This window comes from Rhipicephalus sanguineus, chromosome 11 (assembly GCF_013339695.2).
Source record: "Rhipicephalus sanguineus isolate Rsan-2018 chromosome 11, BIME_Rsan_1.4, whole genome shotgun sequence".
NCBI lineage: Eukaryota > Metazoa > Arthropoda > Arachnida > Ixodida > Ixodidae > Rhipicephalus > Rhipicephalus sanguineus.
Genome location: NC_051186.1, coordinates 69912079 through 69933775, shown reverse-complemented (window position 1 = coordinate 69933775; position 21697 = coordinate 69912079). Strand labels below are relative to the sequence as shown.

The 21697-nt window shown below is 44.2% G+C and overlaps 1 protein-coding gene across 1 annotated transcript in view; it reads right to left on the bottom strand.

The window, feature by feature from the left end:
- Positions 1-1530: 1530 nt before the first annotated feature.
- Positions 1531-21697, bottom strand: part of LOC119374552 (glycogen phosphorylase-like) — a 45450-nt gene continuing 25283 nt past the window's right edge. The window contains 10 exon segments of the mRNA XM_037644699.2: positions 1531-5529; positions 7473-7607; positions 9105-9232; positions 9788-10009; positions 11511-11717; positions 13112-13213; positions 14618-14709; positions 14712-14731; positions 16515-16678; positions 17065-17211. Of these exon segments, the coding sequence (XP_037500627.1) occupies positions 5292-5529; positions 7473-7607; positions 9105-9232; positions 9788-10009; positions 11511-11717; positions 13112-13213; positions 14618-14709; positions 14712-14731; positions 16515-16678; positions 17065-17211 (1455 nt within the window). The 3' untranslated portion in view covers positions 1531-5291.

The following is a 21697-nucleotide window of genomic DNA, read 5'->3' as shown; positions in this document are numbered from 1 at the left end:
ATAAGGATGAACCGGCCATTATAACTTCCCTTTTCATTGAATGGAGTTCTGTGCTTTCTCTCATACCTCTTTCCACTCACAAATGCACTGCTCATTCAGCAAACTCCTTAATTTTGCCATTGTCATGTTTAGTACACAGATCATGTCACCCTACTTTCGAGGTTCTGGAGTGACAACTCGGCATGACTCACTTATACCAGTTGTGTACTCGCACTGTTACTTCGCTTGGCATTATATCATGCACCAGCATTCAGCCCGTCCAAGCCTTACACCTATGTGAACTGGGACGCACAGTAGACTTGTTAAATGGAACCTGAAGGGACCAGGAAAATATGTTCTGTAAAGGAGTTTTTTGACGGCGGGATTGACGGCAACGATGCACAATGACGACAGTTACAACGGAGCGCAGACTCGCAGACTTTCACAAGCACGAGCACGAGGGGCGTGCTCTCCGAGAAGAGGCGAAGAGGGCGACCCACTAGAAGGCGCTTGAGAGGACGGCCCATTACAGCATTCCAATGCTTCTCTACATTTCTATTTAACAGGAATTCCATGAACAGGGTTGAAGAATTCAAATACAAAACCACTCGTACCAGAGGCACTTGTTCCAGTTAAGCAGTGATTCCATTTTGCACCAAGAATCTACTGCACTTGTTGCATCCGACTTTGTACCTTCTCCTCACACACGTGACGATAAAGTTTTGTCAATAGTATCTGGACAGCCAACAGTTCTCGTACTACCAATAAGGGTACTGGATTGGGCAGGCTGGTAGCAGTCCACAGTGTGGGTTATTTGCGCACAACCTGAAGAAGGCTAGGAGTGGGCCATATTCCTAGCCCTAGCTTTTCCAGAAAAGATTCGTGTGCCAGCAGCCATTAATCATTTTTCATCATTCCGCGGAGAACCATGGTATCTGCTAAACACCAGTAAGGCTTTTTGTGCACTTGGTTGATGCTGTTCCTGATGAAGAATTATGGCCGAGCCCTTTAATTTGTAATGGGTTGGAAGCATTCAATGACCCATTCGTTGCACAGTTAGAGTTGTGCGACGCCTGGTTACACAATTCGTGTTGCGAGACACCTGGCTGTTATTTTACTCTTCTACCAATTATTACATAGGTTAATATGGTCCCTTCCCGACATGAAGCCTGTATAGGGTCTTTTTGCAAAGGAGTTTCAAGCACAGACATGGCTCTGTAGTAGAATACTGTGCTTCCATGCAGAGGGCCTAAGTTCAAACACTGTTCCATCCTGGATATTTTTTATTATTTCGTTTATTATTTCACGCGATAGCGGTTACGGTCACCGGTGGTGGCGGACAACTATGGCGGCAAAAAACGGCTGTTGCGATCTCGTAACAGCTTTCGCTGTAAAAAGGAGCTTACCGTAGTGTGTAGCCTGGCAACGTAATCGTGGTTGGAAACTAGGAAAATTCCTCATTTATTGTATCTTCACCCGTGAATTATTACCAGAGTAGCTTGCCAGGATCTTGCATCTTATGCAGAAGTGAATGGAAGACAATTCCGTACATTCAAGGTTTCAACATGTCTTTATTCATTCGTTAGTGTGAACATTCGTGCGACTGCCACATTTCAACATAACTGTGGCACGTTGCAAACATCTACAACACATACTCTAACAGGAACAGTTTGCAATGTTTGCACGAAACAACACCAATAAATTTTTCAGTCTTCATTTTTTTTACCTGAAGTGTATCCGTAACCATGGCTGCTTTAGAACAAAGCACCTGGTGCATATATATTTAGATGTTCCGAGCCATGGCGAGAAACTGGGAGGAAAACCATTTGGGAAACCGCGGCCAGACCTCTTGGTGGACAGGACTTCGGCGGTTTCGGCGCAATATGCAGGCTATTGTGAAAGGCCTCGAAAAATTTATTGCTACCTAAAGGATATGAACGACGCGCAACACAACACTCCACACAAATGGCAAATCAACAATGGAAAAAAAGGATAAGCGAGTTTGAAAGACTGTAACAAGAGCTTAAATACAACAGCAGAAGCAAAGAAAAAATAAGGAACAAACAAAACAAGGGAAGTTGCGTTAAAAACAGAGTATGATGTCGCGGCCTTGCAGGGAGGGATAAAAAGCGGTCTCTAGAAAAACAATGTGGCAGACACGAGTAGGATCACATGTGGGCAGTTTGAAACACGCTTTCGACACGAGAGACGATGACTCGGCACCAGTTATCCGTCGAGGATGCAAACTGTTGAAAGATAACCGCAATCCGAGCGGGTCTCTTTGGATGAGGCTCTGTGCGACTGGCGTCCCGTGGCTATAGGCAGCTGCCCGCAAATCGAAAACATTCACTGCTGCTCGCGTCTTAAGACGTCAGAACTGTCGGCTTCCATCACGGGGAACACAAATGAAATGCCACAGTGCGATCTACTGAAGTAGTTCTGCAGTTTTGAGCCAGTAGTCCAAACACTTTCAACGCAAGTTTCATGAGCTGTCCCTTTTCCTAATCACTTTTTCGAAATGCAGAAAGAAAAGCGTAGTTATGCAATCTGTGTCTAATTGTGAGGGTTTAGTTTTGCAGACTATCTCCGATGAACTTTCGGCATCAATATTTCATGCTGCGCTTTGCCTATTATATACAAACAAAAAAAAAGAAGATTATAGCATATAATCAGGTTTAACATAACAGGAGTGGTCTATAATAGATCCTGCAGGTTCCCATACCAACCACTCCAGCCTTTCCCAGTCCTCAAACTGCCAAAAGGAACTTCAATTTTATCAATGTGATAACAAGACTTGCGCTTAAGGTGCAACGATCACTATCACAAGCAGAATGTGGCAGCCACATTGTAGCAGTGTAGGCACACTGCGCAAGAAAAAAAAAAAAGAGTAAACATTAAAGCCTACCAATATCCCAAGTTGTCCCATCTGTGGGATTGCCCACTTCTCAAAATGCTTGTTCGTATCGCTTTTTCTTTTGGGTGCCTCTCGTGAAGCTACGAGTACAGTCGAACGGAAGCGAAACCAGTGACTCGCACCCGCAAGGACTGGCCACTATGTTACTGGTCACTTGTTCAAAGCTACGGCAAACGCAGTTTCCGAACAGTTGAGGGGTTTGAAACATCCAATACTTGTGCGAGACATCTAAAAGCAGGCACAAGATGTTTGCGATCAACGTTCACTACATAGCTCCATTACTGGTTATGGCCAATTTAGCTCAACAGTCAAGAAGCAAGATATTCTTAGCAATTGAAAATTCTTTTCTGGCATGTGAATCGTGGGTTTCAGTCACCGTGAAGGATGACTTGGGATATTGCAGGCAGCACTGAGCAAGCTTTTCATAATCTCACACGCACATTTGGCTTGGCACCGTACGTCATGTGCCTCTCGACGACTCAACCAAACTTTCGGTGCATCACAGCCCACTTCATACAGTGAGGAGACTAGCACTCAACTTGGAAGTCATTCTCACGTGTTTATTGTGCATTCTGCAAATGGAACATTCCCTGTATTCCTTTCACCGGTAACTATTAATTTAACGGATTGTCTTGACTACTGCAGTCTTGATGTTACGGTCAAGCACTGAACAAGAGCTTGCACAAACAAGCTTACCTACACTACGTACTAAATACGATAAAAGATTATAGCCACTGCATTTCTAGTCTGCCACTTGACACTATAGTTCCGTTGCATGCTTAAGCAGGGCCTTGTTTTATAGTCTAGAAAACTGGACCGTTCTATCTTGCGATAGTAGTTAGCGGACTGCACTTGACTTCTCAGCCTGAAGCCGTTCTTGAGCTCTGCGCCATAATGCCGAGCTATCAAATGTTTGTGGTACGCTAAGACTAGAGATCATCGTTTCTGAACGTTTCACCGGCACCGAAAAATGCTTTAAGCAACCAACTAGGACAATCTACAGCTGGAACGTTTGTCACCCACAGAAAGCGGTCAGAGCCACCTTTCGCGCTCCCTCTTTCTTTCCCAAAATCCTCGTAAAAGGAACTTATAATGCAAACGAACTGTTACAGACGAGACAATGCTCTTTTCATATGCGCAGGTTCATTACACGCACCAAATCAATAACTTTCTCAACTTGCACCAGCAAATCCTCACTCGCACCGATTGACTACACTTGAAAATCCCACGCCTATTGCGTTCCCGCAAGAATTGCACATCGCTTGCCACTCTCTCAAGAGGCAGTTTCGCAATCTCTTCAACACAAAAGTTATCAATGGAGTTTGGACAAGGGGCATCTCCGTAGTCAACATTTCATAGCGAGGTCTTGTGTATTCAACACTGATAAAGCCCCAACGAAGGAACGGCTCTGAAAAACCTTGATTGTTTCATGCTCCATTGATAAGAGTCTCCACCTTTCAGTGAAACCATCTCATTCAAATCATGCTAGGAATACATGCCCTTTGACGCATACCTCTTCACCAAACAGTACTACTTTCCTTTAACACTGCATGACCGCTGTAATTCCAGATTGCAAATGTCGTGCACGTTATCAGCATATTCTCAATGGGAATGTAGCAGTTGCAGAGCTTTTAAGAAAGTAAACACACTTATTACTTCGAGAAGACACACACCAAAGGGCGCAAACTTTCGCTTAAAGAGTGAACGACAAAAATTTTAAAGTTTGCACTAAGTCGTGCAAGCGAAGCACGGGTCCGTCGCCGCTCGTACTCCCCGTCGACCGACACTTCTAGCTTCGAGATGTGCGGCTTCCTCCTCGGGAGTATGCACTTTCTTAGGACGCCCCATGACTCTCTGGACACGATCGGGCACAGCCAGGCTATCCCGCCTCGTGAAGAACTTTTTGGCAAGACTTTTTCTTTCTCTTTCTTTATATCTTTATTTCAGTCTCTCTGTTTATCTCTTTCTTTCTTTATCTCTCTCTGTACTCGTTCTGTCACCCGTCCGGGTTATTACAGGCCACGCTGTAGCGGTGGGATTTGCCCAAATTCTGTGGCACATACCCGTTCACGATCATGATAGTATTGTGGCAGGGTTGACATTTAACGGCTGGCTTAATAGCTTCACTATTAAAAAATCTTTTGGTGGAGCCTGCTGCATTACGAGGGTTGCATTAAATTAATTTTTTTTCTTAGTTCTAAGGAATGGAATCCTCAAGCCCACGGACTTCGAAAACAGCGGTGGTTTGATAGGACAGCTAGTGCAAATGTCGGTGGGGTTGGGTCTGTCGGTTGGCTTCGAGAAGCAGCAGCGGTGTGTGCTTGTGGTCGGCGGGCAGTTGTCTCTCTTCTTCGTCGCCAATGTCCCACGTCTGGCCGCCATCTTTTTTTTTCTTTCTCTACTTCTTCTCGTCCTCGTCCCCTCGGGTCTCGTGCGGGGCGGGCAGCTTCTCCCAGGTCGGCTCGACGCCCCAGATCTCGCGGGCGTACTCGCAGATGGTTCGGTCGCTTGAGAACTTGCCCGACGAGGCAATGTTGAGCAGCGCCATCTTGGTCCACTCCTCCTGGTTCGTGTACATGGCTGACACCCGCTCCTGGCACTTCATGTACGACTCGAAGTCGGCCAGCAGGAAGAACCTGACGGAGATGAGGCACAAAGAAAAACATAGAAAGACAAAGTCTTAACGTGAACGACTATCTACAATATCTGTGCATTTTGAACATGGTAGTTATCAGCCACAGCCTATTTCATGTCTGCTGGCGGATGCATGACCCTTTCAATAACCCCCGGAGACAGTGTCCACATATGTGGACATAACTTGTCTTAGCCAGTTCTCTGGACTAGTGGGCAAAAAAAGAACAAAATACATTGCACATAGGACGAATTGAACGTTCTGTACAGTCAATGTGCCTTGACTTAACCTCAATGCACTGCGTGCGACTTCAGCCGATCGCTTTGGTGAAGGCACTACACTCAAACCTCATGACGTAGTCAGATCTGGTACCAAAGTAACTTCGTTATACCCAAAAATTCGTTACAAACGTGTATTTGTAACACTGCATCTATGGCAAGACTATTCTTCATTAACTTCCTTGTAACCGATAATTCTTTACATCCACAATCATTACATCGAGGTTTGAGTGTACAATGTCCGTCGCGTCGTTAGACGTGCTTTGTTCCAGGACAAACTTCAAAATTATTTTTCTTTACTGAAAACGAATGCAACCAAAAACAAATTGCACATGCATTTCGACCATAAGATTTAATTTTTTTTTAATGCAAAGGTGGAACATGACTGACTGCAGAATAATTAGATATCTAATTACATGCTAATTACAATAAAAAACAAACTCGCACAAAACAACATGTTATACTTCATTTTTTGTTGCTCGAATGAAACATTGAGTGCCTTGGAAAAATGTGTGAATTTTACACATTTGCAGACAGTCCATCATAATTCACGCCAGAAAGGGATACGCGCAGTCAACTACGCTGGATGGCCATGCCACGTACGGGTTTGAGGCCCAATATCTCGGGACTGCCTTACAGAGACACTAAAGAGAAAATGATTTTTCTCATTAGTAAATTACTCGTTCACAATTCCAAAATCACCACGCTTGCCACAAGAATATGCTACATAAGAGAGAAAACTTGCAAAATGACAATGCGAGTGGCAACACCACCCACGTTTTCCCAAAAGCAGCGACGTCATAGATTTTAATGACGTCTACTAAGTGCTACCTAGTTTCTAATCGGTAAAATGAAGTAATAATAATAATATCTGGGGTTTAACATCCCAAAACCACGATATGATTATGAGAGACGCCATAGTGGAGGGCTCTGGTAATTTCGAACACCTGGGGTTCTTTAACGTGCACCTAAAACTAAGTACACGGGTCTCAAACATTTTCGCCTCCATCAAAAATGCAGTCGCTGCTGCCAGGATTCGATCCCGCGACCTTCGGGTCAGCAGTCGAGTGCCATAACTAGACCACCATGGTGGGGCTGGTAAAATGAAGTACATCGACCTCTGAGCGGTCCATAGACTTAACATTGTCACGTTTTAGGAAATTTCGTTGAGCCAAAGCTGCCAAAATACAAGTACACTCTGAAATCCGTGACGTTAAGCATGAAGATTTCAGCGTGAAATTTAAAAATGAAACGTTGACATTGATTTTCTCCTGCATGATGGTTAAATTACATTTACATTTTATCAATCTAAACCAATTTATTGTTTCCGTTTAGTGTCCTTTTAACTTAACATGCTACGCTGCTTTCAATTTCAAAATGTCCGTGATGACGCAGTTTCGCTTGTTTCAATTGGTAGGACTTGTATGCTACATTCTGAAAGCTTTACGCACTGTTTGTATGCGTGATTCTGCAAGGATTGCTTGTTAGATCACATTCGTGCAAGGCGAAGGTGTAACATAATGCGATGTTGTAACATGGTGTAACATGAGGTGTAACATGATGTTGGTAACCCTTGAATTGCGAATTATAGCATTGCTTTACCTACCACATTCCTGCCACGTGCACACACAATACTACATCAGCGTGCAGGTGCGAGCCATGTGGTTACCTGTCGTGGTTGAGCAGCACATTGGTGAGGTCATGGAAGAGGTTAGGGTTGGATGGGCTAAAGAAACCACTGTTGATCTGGTCAATGGCCTTCTTCGCTTCCGGCAGCCTGTTGTAGTAGTCCCAGGCATTGTATCTGCAAGAGGGCAATCATGTAATGAAATGCAGGTATCGGGACAGGCAAAAATAGAGCATGGACAGTGTTAGTACAAGACTACAAACGCTTAAAATGTAATGTTCTCAAATGCTAAGTGGCTTCCCAAAGCCCGTACTTACGAATGACTGAAATTCTGAGACATGCGCTGTCGAGAAAATGTATGTGCCACATTTGCACAAGCATCACGATGATGTGCACATAATGTGAAAGGTCGCTCTGCCACATGCAAATTTTTAAAAAATTGTATCATGCAAATATACGACAACACAAACTCGCAATGTGCGATGGAATAGGTGGACTCCAGAGTACGATCTGCTCTTGCACGCATGAGCGAGTCACAAAAAAGGCATAGCTTTGAACTATCGAACTATACCATACTTTCTAGTGGTGTCGCTCCCGTTTATGAGGGCAATGTTACAGTGAAGAGAGTAGGCTCACTATAGCTAAACTGAAGATGACAACGTTAAAAGGACTGCAAAAGAGCGTGTTGGAGGGTGGGTCAAGGCAAAACTCCACTTAAACTGTGATGAACTGCACAACCATTAAAAAAATGAAGTTCTTAAGGTAGAAAACAGTCTCCCTCATCCCCTAGAGGCAGAAAACTGTCGACTCTATGTTTAACTGTAGTAGTGACTTGGAAGTTTAAGCACAGTGTGACATGCTATTTATAAAGAAGTATATGTGAAGAAAGAGGCTTGACTAGATGAACAATGGTAGTAGTACATGGAACATCGCTGAAGCCAATGTCCTGACAAGCGGACATAATCCTTTTGAAACATCCACTCCGGTGTCATTTCTTCGACAAGTCATCGCAGTACATAAAGTGCATGCGACAACAACAACAACAACAACAACAACAACAACAACAACAACAACAACAATAATAATAATAATAATAATAATAATAATATCCGAGTTCTTACGTCCCAAAGCCCCAATATCATTACGAGGCATGTCATAGTGGAGGCATGTTAAGGAACCCCTGGGGTTCTTTAACGTGTACCCAAATCTAAGTACACGAGCCTCTTTTTTGCCTCCATCGAAATGCAACCGCCGAGGCAGGGTTTGGACCTGCAACCTTATGGGTCAGCAGCTGAGCACATAAAGCTCATGCAAGACCACCCTCAGACGCACATTTATAGCAGCAAATCATGCTGCTTCACACCCTTTCACATTCATGCACGCTCTGGTAGATCTGCATTTCCTTACTTATGCTGCCGTCCACAGAGTGCAACCGCAAGCACTGCAGTAGCTTAGACGTATGGTCTGTCAAAACTAATCCTTATTTTGACATATGGAATTCTGAGCTCACATTTATGTAGTGCAATGTGAAATGTTTTCTCGAGACTTGCATCTCGATACAGTTTCGCATTATCACTGATATGAATGCAGTAAGCAGACGATTTTTCATTGGTAACCAGTTTGGCAACCAGCACGCGAGTGGCTCCTGAGAATTGAGATTCGCACGGTACTCACCCCTTCCTCTGGAGCTCTTCGACTTCCTCCACGTTCATTCCAAAGATGAAGATATTCTCGGGTCCCATCTCCTCTCGCATCTCAACATTGGCTCCGTCGAGGGTGCCGATGGTCAGTGCGCCATTCAGCTGCGGAAACAATTTTCGAGTACATGAAACATCTGTTTGCAAGGAAAAGAACAAACTTTAAACACTGCAATCGTCACTTCAATCGATGCTTGTTGATGGAGGAGGCAAGAACAGAAAGCGACCATCAACCTGCCTCATGTTTTTGGCTAAACTGCAGAACGCAAATTTGGTACGGGACATAGAAGAGCACATGCGGCATAGGACAAGCACTAACTCAACTATATTGCCACGTGCACTTCTTTTGCTTTTTTTATGTACCCCGTCCACTACATGTATAACCACTGCCTAATGCAAACTGCGCCTGAATGTCTGGGAACCTTCCAGGTTATTTTAGAATCTTCTGATAGGCTTGAATGCATAAACGCAAGCAGTGGAGTTCATTATGGAACTGAATAACTTGTTAGTTTAGCATCCGAAAGCAACTCAGGCTATCAGAGATGCCGTACCCGAATGCTCCGGACAGTTTCAACCACCTGAGGTTCTTTAACGTGCAGCGACATTTAACAACGCTACCGCATTAGAAGCAATAGGTGAGAGAGAGAGAGAGAGACCAACCATGAACTTCATGTTTCCGGTTCCCGAGGCCTCCGTGCCGGCTGTGGAGATCTGTTCACTGAGGTCGGCGGCCGGGATGATCTTCTCGGCCAGGGTGACGCGGTAGTTCTCCAGGAAGATGACCTTCAGCTTATCCCCGACCACGGGGTCGTGATTCACCACATTGCCCACCGCAATGATCAGCTTGATGATCTGCTTCGCTATGTGGTAGCCTGGAGCTGCCTGCAGTTACCAAGTCAAACTAACTTACAACAGCTTGCTGGGCTAGATGGAATACTGAACTTTGATGCATTTCCAGCGCTTAGGCAAAATAGGAAAAAAAAAACATGTAAGCACCGACAGAAACCGGGACAGTGAGAGCGCTGATCTTCAAGTAAATTTATTGTGTAGAAGAAACTGGCTTTTATTCCGTCAATGTGCGCAGAAAGATACCACAATAAGGAATGTGACGCATTCGTGTTGCCGCTTAGCAGCAATTCACATACGTAAGTTTTGACAAAGATGATCAGCTTCTTTTTTGCGACAGCACGACAGAGGCAGTGCTTACGCAGTTCTCATTTTCTTTCGTAATACCAAAAGGCCTTGTGAAAAAGTCACACTAAACTGTGTGCTGCCACATCTTGAAAAGACTACATTACTTTTTACTACCTGCACTCTAAAAGAGTCCTTGACTCTTTGTTGAGAGTTCTGACTTGCCATGTATATGACTTTAAGAACTGCACCCCATGACTCTCCAACAAGAGTTAGCACGTCAGGACTTACCAGAAAGAGTGACACTTATTTGTTATTAGAGTGTGGAACACCTTTTCTACCACACAGTCATCCTGAATACTCACTAAAAATGGACAATATCCTTTTTTTTATTGTGGACCACTCTAGGAACATGTATCGATTGCTCTGCATGAACTAACTCGCTCCAGCTTTCGTTGCTCAGTGGGGTGCGTGCTGCTATCTACTAGAGCATGGCACAGCAACAAGATGAAGCTACCTCATCCCTGGCAGTGCAAAAAAAAAAAAAAAAAAGCGAAAATGAAAAATGCAAAAAATATCGAAAACTGGCATGGAAGGTTGGTTAGTTAAAGTTTGATGGCGCAAAAGCAGCTGAGGCTATGCTGCGCCAGGCACATGGTATGGGAACATACGAATGTGTGTGTTCGTAATGTCAATAGCATGACATGCTCGTTAATTATGTCACGGTAAACAAAACATCCACATTGGATATGCGGTGCAAGCCAGGGATATGCAGGTATGAGCCACACATAGAAAGATGAAAAAAATACCGAAATTAGCATGGAAGGGTACGAATGTATGACTAACACGACTGATAGGTCTTGACATCAATAACATGACATGCTCATCCGTCACGTCACAATTAACGATAATATCCACAATGGATATGTGGATCGGATATGTGGGTATGGGCCATGGATATGCAGGTATGAGCCACACATAGAAAGAAAGACACCAAAAATATCAAAATTGGCACAGAAGGTATGAATGTATGAATGACATGATATCAATAATGTGACATGCTCATCAGTTACGTCACCATGATAATACTCGCATTGGATATGTGGGTATGAGCTACACGTTGAAGGAAAGAGAATGAAAAAAATCGCATGTGATCAAGTGAACCGAATCAAATGCTCAGGGCAAGCACCACGAGACATTTAAATGGAACATTAAGGTCCCCTAAATTTTTTTTTTCTTTTCGGCTACGCACCTTTCCACCAATCATGATGGTGCGAGGAACGAAGGGTGCTGACGGGTCAGCCTTGATGCGGTTGTACAGGCAGATGATGTGCAGGCAGTTGAGCAGCTGCCGCTTGTACTCGTGAATCCGCTTCACTTGCATGTCGAACATGGAAGCCGGGTTGAGCTTGATACCCGTCAACTTGTGCAGGTATTCGCACAGCCGCATCTTGTTTTCCTGCAACCGCGTAAACGAGAAGAGGTTCGTCAACATACAACCCTATTGTGAACGGGCATAGTTATGGCATTTTCGAAAAATCACATTGGGGCATCCAGGTGCCACAACGATTCGACAAACAGTGCACAGGGCTGCAGAGGTGCGATTTGTTTAATTTGCCGTTGGTGTCATCGCAACCAAATGAAAAATTTTTGGCCAATACAAGTTGGGCTGGTACCATGAGGAAAGATGCCCAGAAAATGTTTTCACAGAAAGTTCACTTGCCAAGGCTGATTTTGGTGAAGTATTGGTTTTACCAAAAATAAATAATAGAAATAGGTGTTTTTCTCAAAAAAAATTTCCCCGAAAAAAATTCCTGGCTACGGGCCTGCACGGAAGGTACCATTCTTTCTCTGCTAATGAAAGTTCTCATTATTTTTGCACCAGTGCTTCGACACTCGGCGCATCTAAACGCAAGGCACGTCGCTAGGGTGTAGGATGGAGTATGATCTCTTCTTTGCTCATGACAAGTTATTTTAAAACAGGTACTGCTTTTATTACTATTCATTTTGACAGAGTAACAGTATATATTTTCCTGGTGGTTATGTTATTCACATGTATTTTAATGTGCTTGTTATATGCACACATGTATTTAGATGTACTTATGCTCAGAGAACCTCGTGTTGTATAAATGAAACTGTCATGACGAAAAGCTTTGATGGTATTGCGCATGTGTGCGCTGCTGTTGCCTGGTTGTGGCGCCCTGGCCTTGTCAGGCTGTGTATTTACAGCTTTACTGCCAGGGTGACCTCCAACATTGTAATTTGTGCATGTCGTAAATAAAAGTTGACTTGATTGGATAGGATCATATCGGTTCATTTTCCTGTAGCTGGCCCACCGGATTCCGAATGACGCTTCGGCATTGATAATGGCTCCTTTTTTCAACAGCTTCGCTAGGAATACGCCTTTATGAGCTTTTCGTAGTGCACTAACACCTATGTATTTAAATAAAAGATCAATCTTTGCACCCAGGCCACTCCAGGTACAGTGCTACTCGATATAACAAACATTGTGACAACGAATTGCCAAAGCACATGATATTAGTATCTCATTGATAATAGTGTTGCAAAAGTAAGCTTTTAGTGAAGTTTACATATATAGCAAAACTATTTTCAGGTCACTTGCAACTTCACTATAATAAAGTTTGCCAGCATACAATATACGAAACAAGGATTTTCGCGGAATCCAGAATTCATTCAAAGGTGGCCATTAATGTCATGGCAACCATGACACGCACGCCTTCACGTATTCATGAAACCAAGCTTTTGTTGCATCTTTGCAAACATGTGCTAAAAGTCACGTGCGCAGTTTTTTTCTAAAGCACTTTTTTTTTTTTGCTTTCAAGTAGCACTGACCTGCTTCACTTTCTGCAGGTCGCGCAGGAATGCCTTGTCGTTGACCAGTGGCTTCAGCTTCTGCAGCTGTTCCAGATGGACGATCCAGTCCTCGCCGATTTTCTGGAAATAATCGAAGACAACTAATTCTAACCCAGAGCCGATCGACACACATCAACTGCAGGTCCCAGATGTTTGGACTGTTTCGCAATCATAGGTGCATTGTCAAACGACAACTTGGGGGAATTCCTACCTTCACTATACCAAGATTGTCAAACTTCAGAAACCCTACACACAGTTTTTGCTAAGTTATGCCATACGAAGCATGCCACTCGACAGACAATCAACACAAAAGTTTCTGCCTTAATTTAGCGGTAAATGTGAGAAATGCATGAACGTCACGTTGCACTTTCTTTAGTAGGGTTGCCACCTTACCACTAAAAAAAGACAAGGCTCTTTAGGGGGGGGGGGCCCTGTTTATACAGGTGGTTATATTTATGCTGAAAAAAGAAGTACATCTTTGAAACGCACCTTCATGGATTGTAACATTGTTTGCCTAGTCGGAAGTCAACATAATGTACATGTACAAAACAACAAAACACAACTAACCAACTATTCTGTTGGCATAAAAATAAATGCTGTCTACATATGTGCTGTCCATTTGGGACGTAAAGGCTCAGCAGTGATTATTAATTAATACATGTCGTCCACGGCCAGGAGCCAGCTCTAGTTTTCAGGTTGAGATCTCTAGTCTTTTGGAACAGACACTGATGTTATTTTCACAGCTTCAAAGGTGGAGAATTTACGTTCATGATGCAAGCACATAACCAGTGATGTTGATATTTCGCTCTAGTTAAATGATCAGTGTATCTGGCACGAACAATTACTTCGTGTTGTTATGGGCACAAGATAGAAATGGGTTGAAAATTTCAGTGAGAGTTTTGATGACTGACGAAAAATATTTAGTATCTTCAAAGTCGCTGCATTTACACTTATAAAATGCAAAAAAACACTAATAATTGCGACTCGATGGACAAAAAGCTGGCCAATGATGGCCGGTACAGACCGGCGACCGGCCGACTGTCTAAAAGACTGGCTGAGCCGGTCTACAACTGGGCAGTTGGCGGCCCTTCTCTTTACCTTTCACATCTGCTCTTACTTTCCATTCTTCAAACTTCCCTATTCTTCTGGACTTCACTTCCACCTTCTGTCACATGACTTTCGCGTCGTTCCTAGCGACTGTCATAATACTGATCATCAATTTTACAACTTCTGGGTGCCCGATTCCGGTCTTAATTTCACTTCTCCTTCTTACTTTCTATCTTAACTTTGCTTCCAGTCTTAATCACATCCCAGTTCAGGTCTATATTTTAACCTACTTCCACATAGCCCCACTCATACACTACCTGTGGACCTAGCTCGGACCGTTCACGGTGCAATCACCCAGCTTTTTTTCCGCTTTCCCACTTCTAATGCTAACGCACTGAAAAGGACTGCCGCGAAATAGATGACAAGGACGAGGCTCACATCGGCGATGAGATCGGCCAGGCTCGGGTTGCAGAGCAGCAGCCATCGACGCGGAGTAATGCCATTGGTCTTGTTCAAGAAGCGCTCAGGAACATCTCATAGAAGTCCTTGAACCTGCACGTTCAAGCGGCAGTGCACAAGCTAATCACAAGCACTACTTTTCATTACTAACCTGTCAATATTTTTGTTCCATCCCTTTCACTCTTCTTCAACGGCTACACAAACACTGCACTTTCAATGTTGCTGCTATCGGCCAATCAATGCAAGATTGCAAGAAGTGAATGGGTTAAAAAAAAAAAGTGATCACAAGTCTCCAAGATGTGTTTCATTGAATGCAAGCACTGCAAGAATGACTCCCTTATGCCACAGGGGTTATTCTTTCTACCTGCTGCATCCCAAGCCCCATACTTCACAATCACACGATACCACCCTCACTGGAAAGATGGTAAGCCTCACAGAAAGACTCAACCAAGAGCATTTCATCACAAACTACACAAGCATGAGTCACGGCACCCTGGGCGTCTCCGACGTGCATGACACTACATTCTTCAAAACGCTTCTATTTCTTGGTTGTTAAGGCGGAGCTGTCTCGTAAATTATGAAAAGAGACCGTCGACGTCCCAAAGACATGTGGTCACAGCACGTCAACATGACGTCAGAGATCGCCAAAACTCGCGACGTCGCTAGAACGTCACCACACGACATTGTCACTTGGTGGAGGGTGTGTCAATCTGACAAAAAACTACGTGCACAAAGCTCTGGGGAGGGGGCAGTCGTTAAAGGAAGGCTGTAATTACCCATCCCCGAGTGAAGGCCACGTGCACAGAAGCAGACTGCTTTCAGTTTCTTCAAGCACACACAAATTGCATATTGCCGCTTTACAGATGAAGGTCTCACAGCATTAAAACTGAAAACGGGATCCTCAGCTAAAGAAAGTATAACACTGAATCAGTGTCATAAATTGAAGAACAGTAGCACATGATACAATAAGAGAAAGGACACAAGATCCCTGTGCTAAGGTGCGGCCGCTCGGCGGTGCAGGCCGTTGTACTCGATACAAAAACAAAATCAAGCTCCGCCCACATAACCGTGGCACGCCTGCCCTTTACTTGTGACAGACAGTCGTGCTAGCTGGTTTCCATTCAAACTGTAAGTACACTTTTTGGCTAATGTAAATACTACCGTAAAATGCTGAGCAAGTGCCCCCGCTACGGTAAAGGACAATCCGACCGGATTTGGAGGGGGGGGCGCTTGCTCGGTCCCGGACCGAAATTCAAGATGGCAGCGGGAGAGCCGCTAAAAATAAGAAAATGCCCATCCATGTTTCTAATGAAATGCTTTATTTATTTACTGTTCTTATTACCCCTCGTCACTGTCAAACCATTGAAGCGGTGATCGGTTTGACCAATATGCGACCCGCCACATGACAACGGAATTTCATAAACAACATGAGATACGCATTCAGTGTACTCATTCTTGTGGTTCTTTTTTACACAAGCAATGCTCGTCTTGAAAAAAAAAAGTGGCCACAGGGGAGGAGGGGGACTCTTGCTCAGGTGGGGGCGCTTGCTCGGCATTATACGGTATGCATAAGAAGAGTTAAAGGTTCGTCTTCACTACCTAAAGCATTACGTCTGGCTGAGAAGAGATGCCAGAATCTCAGATGAAATTTACCAGGACGTTCAGTTTCTGACCTAAAACCAGGAATAGAAATGTGTGTCTGTACGGGAAAGTTGACTATGTGACACACTGGAGAGGCACTTGACGTCCCGAAAGTTAGTAAGCGCTATTGGAGGGAGCACTTGTGCAAATTCTCTGTGGGAGGGAGAGTGACGGCTGTGTGAGGAGCTGACACTTCTCACATTTTAACTGAGTATATATTGGCGCATCTACTCACAAGTGCTTCTTGAGAATATCCGAGTGGATCTGCGCCACGCCGTTGATCTTATGAGAGCACACGATGGACAGGTGGGCCATGTTGATTCGCTTCTCGCCTTCTTCCTCGACCATCGACATCCGCCGCAGCCGGTCGTTGTCCCCTGGGAACTTCTTGGACACTTCCTGGAAACAGCCATGCTTGCAAGTTGGTCGCCGTACCTTGCACCCAGTTTGTAACGACGTTTAGAGCAGTAAATTCACGAACTTTACAACAGCGAACGCTATATAGTTTGGGGCAGAGCCCTCTGGCGAGCGGCTGTTGCGCAGTAGAAGTTTGTACGTTTAGCGGCCGCACCCACTGAGAGCACTCAGTTGAGGTGTCTGCTTACTGCAACTATTATGTCACAGCATAGAGATTACAAGCAGGATTACCGTTGCTTGACGGGAATACTACGCTCCCAAGAAATGCAACTGTCTTCTGAGCATGAATGATATTTAGCAACTCAACAAGGTTTCGTGTTACAAGTACACAACTCTGTCACATTGAGGTTGGGCAGCAAGACACTTACGGCGAGGAAACGGGCGTTGACCTCGTAGATGATCTGCAGGTGACGCGGAAGCATGTTCTGCAGCATGGAGCAAGGCCAACGCTCCAGGGCCTCCGGCAACACTGTGTGGTTTGTGTAGGCACACGTCTTGGTCGTCAGGTCGACAGCCTAACAGATAAAGAAATGAAATGAAGTAAGGCCCACAGCATCAACTACATTCAGAGTCTTTTCTGCCAAAAAACATTTACTGATTGGAACCATATACACTTTAAAGGGACACTAAAATGCACTAATGAATCTGTTTAGATTCATAAATTTTACTCTGAGAACTGTAATGTCATTAATTTGATCATCACATGCTTATTAACAGAGGAGAAAATCAAGGTGAAAGCTTCATTTTTAAATTTCACACTGACACTGCCGCACGTGACGTCATGGATTTCAAACTAGTTTTCGTATTTGGCGACAGTGGCTGAACGACATTTCTTCAAACTTGGTATGTTAAAGGAGTCCTGACACAAAAATTTTTGCCCTGCGTTTTTCGCTGCAATGTGTTGCTGGGGGCCTGTTAGTCATAACACGGCGCATCGTTTGCTGCAGCGCGCGACAGATAATTAATTACAGCTCCTCATTACCGACACAGCCTCAGTTTCGGTTTGACAGAGCTCCGAAAACGACAAGCCGCCGGGTGCAACTATCACCACCTAGCGAGTGAAACGCTCGGTCACGTGAGCACACAGAACAGTGTACCGATTAGAATTTTCGATGTATATGCCATCAAGCGCGTCAAAACAGAAATCAGCTACACGTCATGTACCGGCTGCACGGTTACGTAGGGAAGTAGGGGGGTCACCTCGGGTCACCTCCGTTCAATGCACTAGTGCGGCCTATAATGGAGCGCTCGCGAATCAAAATCTACAATGTGACCACGTTTGGTGCAGGAGTTTCAAAGTGGTGCCACCGCACGCATTTTCCTTTTGCACGTTTTCTCGCATACCAAGCGTCTTCTCGTGGCAAGCATGACGATTTTAGAATTGTGAAAGAATAATTTACTAATATGTACAGCTGTGCGAATAGCAAAATTTTGGGTGTTAAGTGAATTCAAATATTAAAGTTTGAGTGTGAATCGAATCGAATATTTTAAGAATATATCTGGATTATTTTTCGCATACGTCAAAGTGAAATTTTTTTTTAAAGTTGCAGAGGATCCTTAAGCATATTCTGATGAGATAGGGACATGAAAGAGTTTCTTTTAGCTAGGTTGGTGAGGCACTGGAGGCTGCTGCTAAGCGGTGCTCCCTAGATGTCTTGTAAAGAACGAGGCAATGCAGAGGCCGAATTGTATTTATTTACATGATTTGGTGCAAACAATGTGGTGTCGACAACACTTTACATGCGAAAGGAAAAGACGCTATTTCCTCAACCTCTCCTCCTCCTTCAACTTCTGTGGAGGCACAACTGATGTGACGGACAAGGGCACTCCGTTCGAGTCCAGAGTTCCTCATCTGCTGCGCGGGTTTCCCTCTCCTACTCCACATCTGCGTGTGGTTCCTGTGGCGCGCCGGCATCAGTTCCGGTAGGAGAGCTCATGGCTTTTTCGCACACAGCTTTCACGGACTCCAGATGTGTGTGCGCTTTCGCAAACCTGGCCAAATAACATTTTCGCGTTAAAATGTAGCGCAAAATATGGCCGAAAGGAAAACAATTCCTTCTGCGCGGTAACTCGTAGTCCTGACGGCAGCACGCTGTCCGCCGTGTGAAAACGAGACTGCGCTGCTGGCTGTCGCGTTTTGACACGGGTGGCGTAACGTACAGTATTGCCACAAGCCTGGATAAATCGATATTTCACTGTTTTTCTGGTGATACTAACGAATTTTATATTGCAGGCCGAGTTCACAGTGCCAAGATATTATTCGGAAAGGGTGTTTAGCAAAACATGTCTATCAGGTACGAAACCAAAACCACGTTCGCGGCATTAGCAAGAGCCAACCGCCAGTGGCAGATGTAGTGACATCGAGATCACAAAACGGCAACGGAATGCATTTTGAAGTTAATTGGCACAGGCTCATTTCGTGTTCAATTCATGGTCTATCCGCTTTATATTTGTTCCCAGTGAAGTGGAAATCGTGACATGCTTTTAACACGAACGTGTTTTATCCCGGGGTCCACCAAGACTTCAGTGACATATTTCCGTCACGGAAATGACGTCGAAAAAATATACACAATCAGATGGCAAAGAAAAAAAGGTACCGTCAACGGGCATCGAACCCACCACTGCTCGGTCCGCAACAACAGATGCCGGGCACGCTATCCACTGCGCCACGGTCACAGACTCTGGAGTCTTCACGAACGCGCCTTTTATATCTACCACTCTCCCGGTCGGCCGGGTGGTGTTGACCTCTGGGAGTGGCAAGGTAAAGTAATTCGTCATTGCTGTGGCCTCCGCAACTAGTACCTGCAACGCGTTACGCGTCCGTCCCATTCTGCGCGTTTTCAATAGAAGTTGAATTTTGTCAATGCCTTAACACACCGCGAGGTGGCGACCTTTGCCCAAGCGTCGTAAAATCGTCGGCCTCGCTCAGCATCACGCTAATACAAACCAAAAATAGCTCTGCGACGCGCGCCTGCCTCACCTGGCTGTAACCCCGCGTTCCCCGTTGTCGCGCTCGCCCCGAGAAAAATCGCGGCCAGGCTACCGTGGCGACACGACGCTCTTTGCGTTTCCCTCTAGTGTGGCCGTGGGTGTTCAATCACATTTTAACATGCCGCGGGATGGCGAACAAGCTCTGCGTCCAATATGCGACGCTCTTCTGGCTATCACACCTTGTTCACTGATTACGCTTTCACCGTTAACTACTACAGCTACCACGAGGGTTTGTTTAATCATTTAACATGGACGTTAGTCGTCGGAATGGAGATGTACCACCAATCATCAAAGTGGGTGCATACACGTTAAACGGCGCCATTAGCTGCCAGACATCAATATACATTGTGCAAACTCTCTTATATCAATGTACAGTAAGCATTCAGTTGCTTCTGTAAGGGCACGCTTTACTTTCGTGTTATTCCGATTCCTATGATGGAGGGATCAACCGTGTTTTTTGTTATTATAAAAGCTCATATCAAAGGAAAGTTATTTCGCACACTGAGGACAGCTACGTGGAGTCTATTCTGCGTGCTGCAAACCTGTGTCCGTGAGTGGTGCGAACAAAGGAAGGAAACCTTCAGCTGTATGTCGACCAGAAAAAGTTTCTATGGTCCAAAAATGAGAAAATATCTATCTCAAAGCTTGCAGGCGTTCTCACGAAGCTCCGTGTAGACAGAGCTTGTCAAGGTAATGGCCCTTGAAATGGCATGCAATCGAGGCATATCCAGAAATGACCTTAAAGCCAGAAAAAGTTAATCACTGAAGAAAAAGAATTGCCAGCTGAATAAATATGACTTTCTATGAGGGTGCATTGCACTTGCCTTTTTTTTTCTTCTGATCATCAACATAGTGGCATGCCATAGTCTTTAAAATATCTTGTAACATTACATACAGACACAATGGGTTTACGCACATAATTTAGAAGCACTGCGATTTGATTTTAAGAGAATGAAACCATTATATTTTTAGGAAGTTCAAATACTTTGAATAGTGAAATTCCATTGCAAATCGAATCAAATAGCAAACACTATTAGAAAAAATATTTGACGAGTATTCGCACACCCTTACTAAAACGAGCAAAACAGTTTGTCACTTTAGTGTCCGTTAAATGTTGTTCAAATAGCTGACCCTCCCGTTTTCACATTACTCTGCTAGATTACCTCAGCAACCAGTGAATGAAGTTCTTGTTTCACACCATATGGCGCTCGTATTTACACTCAAACCTCGATATAACGAACATGGATATAACGAATTATCGGTTATAACGAAGTAAATGAAGAATAGTCTTGTAATAGATACAGTGTTACAAATAAACGTTTATAACGAATTTTCGGATATAGCGAAGTTATTTTCGTGGCAGATGTGACTTTGTTATAATGAGGTTTGAGAGGTTTGAGTGTATTGGCTCAGTTCATTTTTTGTTCTGCCTGGTATATATATCGTTTACTTTATTTGCTACTGTGCTTTTCATATTGTACTTTACCGTGCCTGCTTCCCTCTACAACACTGCAATGCCACAAAAGTTAAAAGTGAAAAAAGAAAGTCACCCTAATACAAGACTTAGGGGACTGAAAGTGGCACTCACACTGACTGTGTTGGTAAACGTGTGATTAACTGTAAATTATCTTTTTCCACTCAGTCAATGTATTGACCGTTGCTCCCCACGCTGAACTTCTGCCTTTTGTTGGACATCATCTTATGTGACGTCATGATGACGACATCATAATCACATAACAAATTTTGCCAATCTGTGACGTCATGACGTCATCAAGCTGTAATACCTGATCACGTGACTTTAGCGTTCGTGTTGACGTCGAGGGTCACTTTTGTTTGATGAGGCACCGAAGGCTTTTGCCTCAAAATATAACTCTTCACTTGAACCACAACCATCAATTTCGTACCAGTTTGTCGAATCGTCATACTAATTTCTACTAATTATAAGACTCCAATTTTAATTTATGACATACCTTAACGTCCACTATCATATACAACCCTTAGCTTAACCCG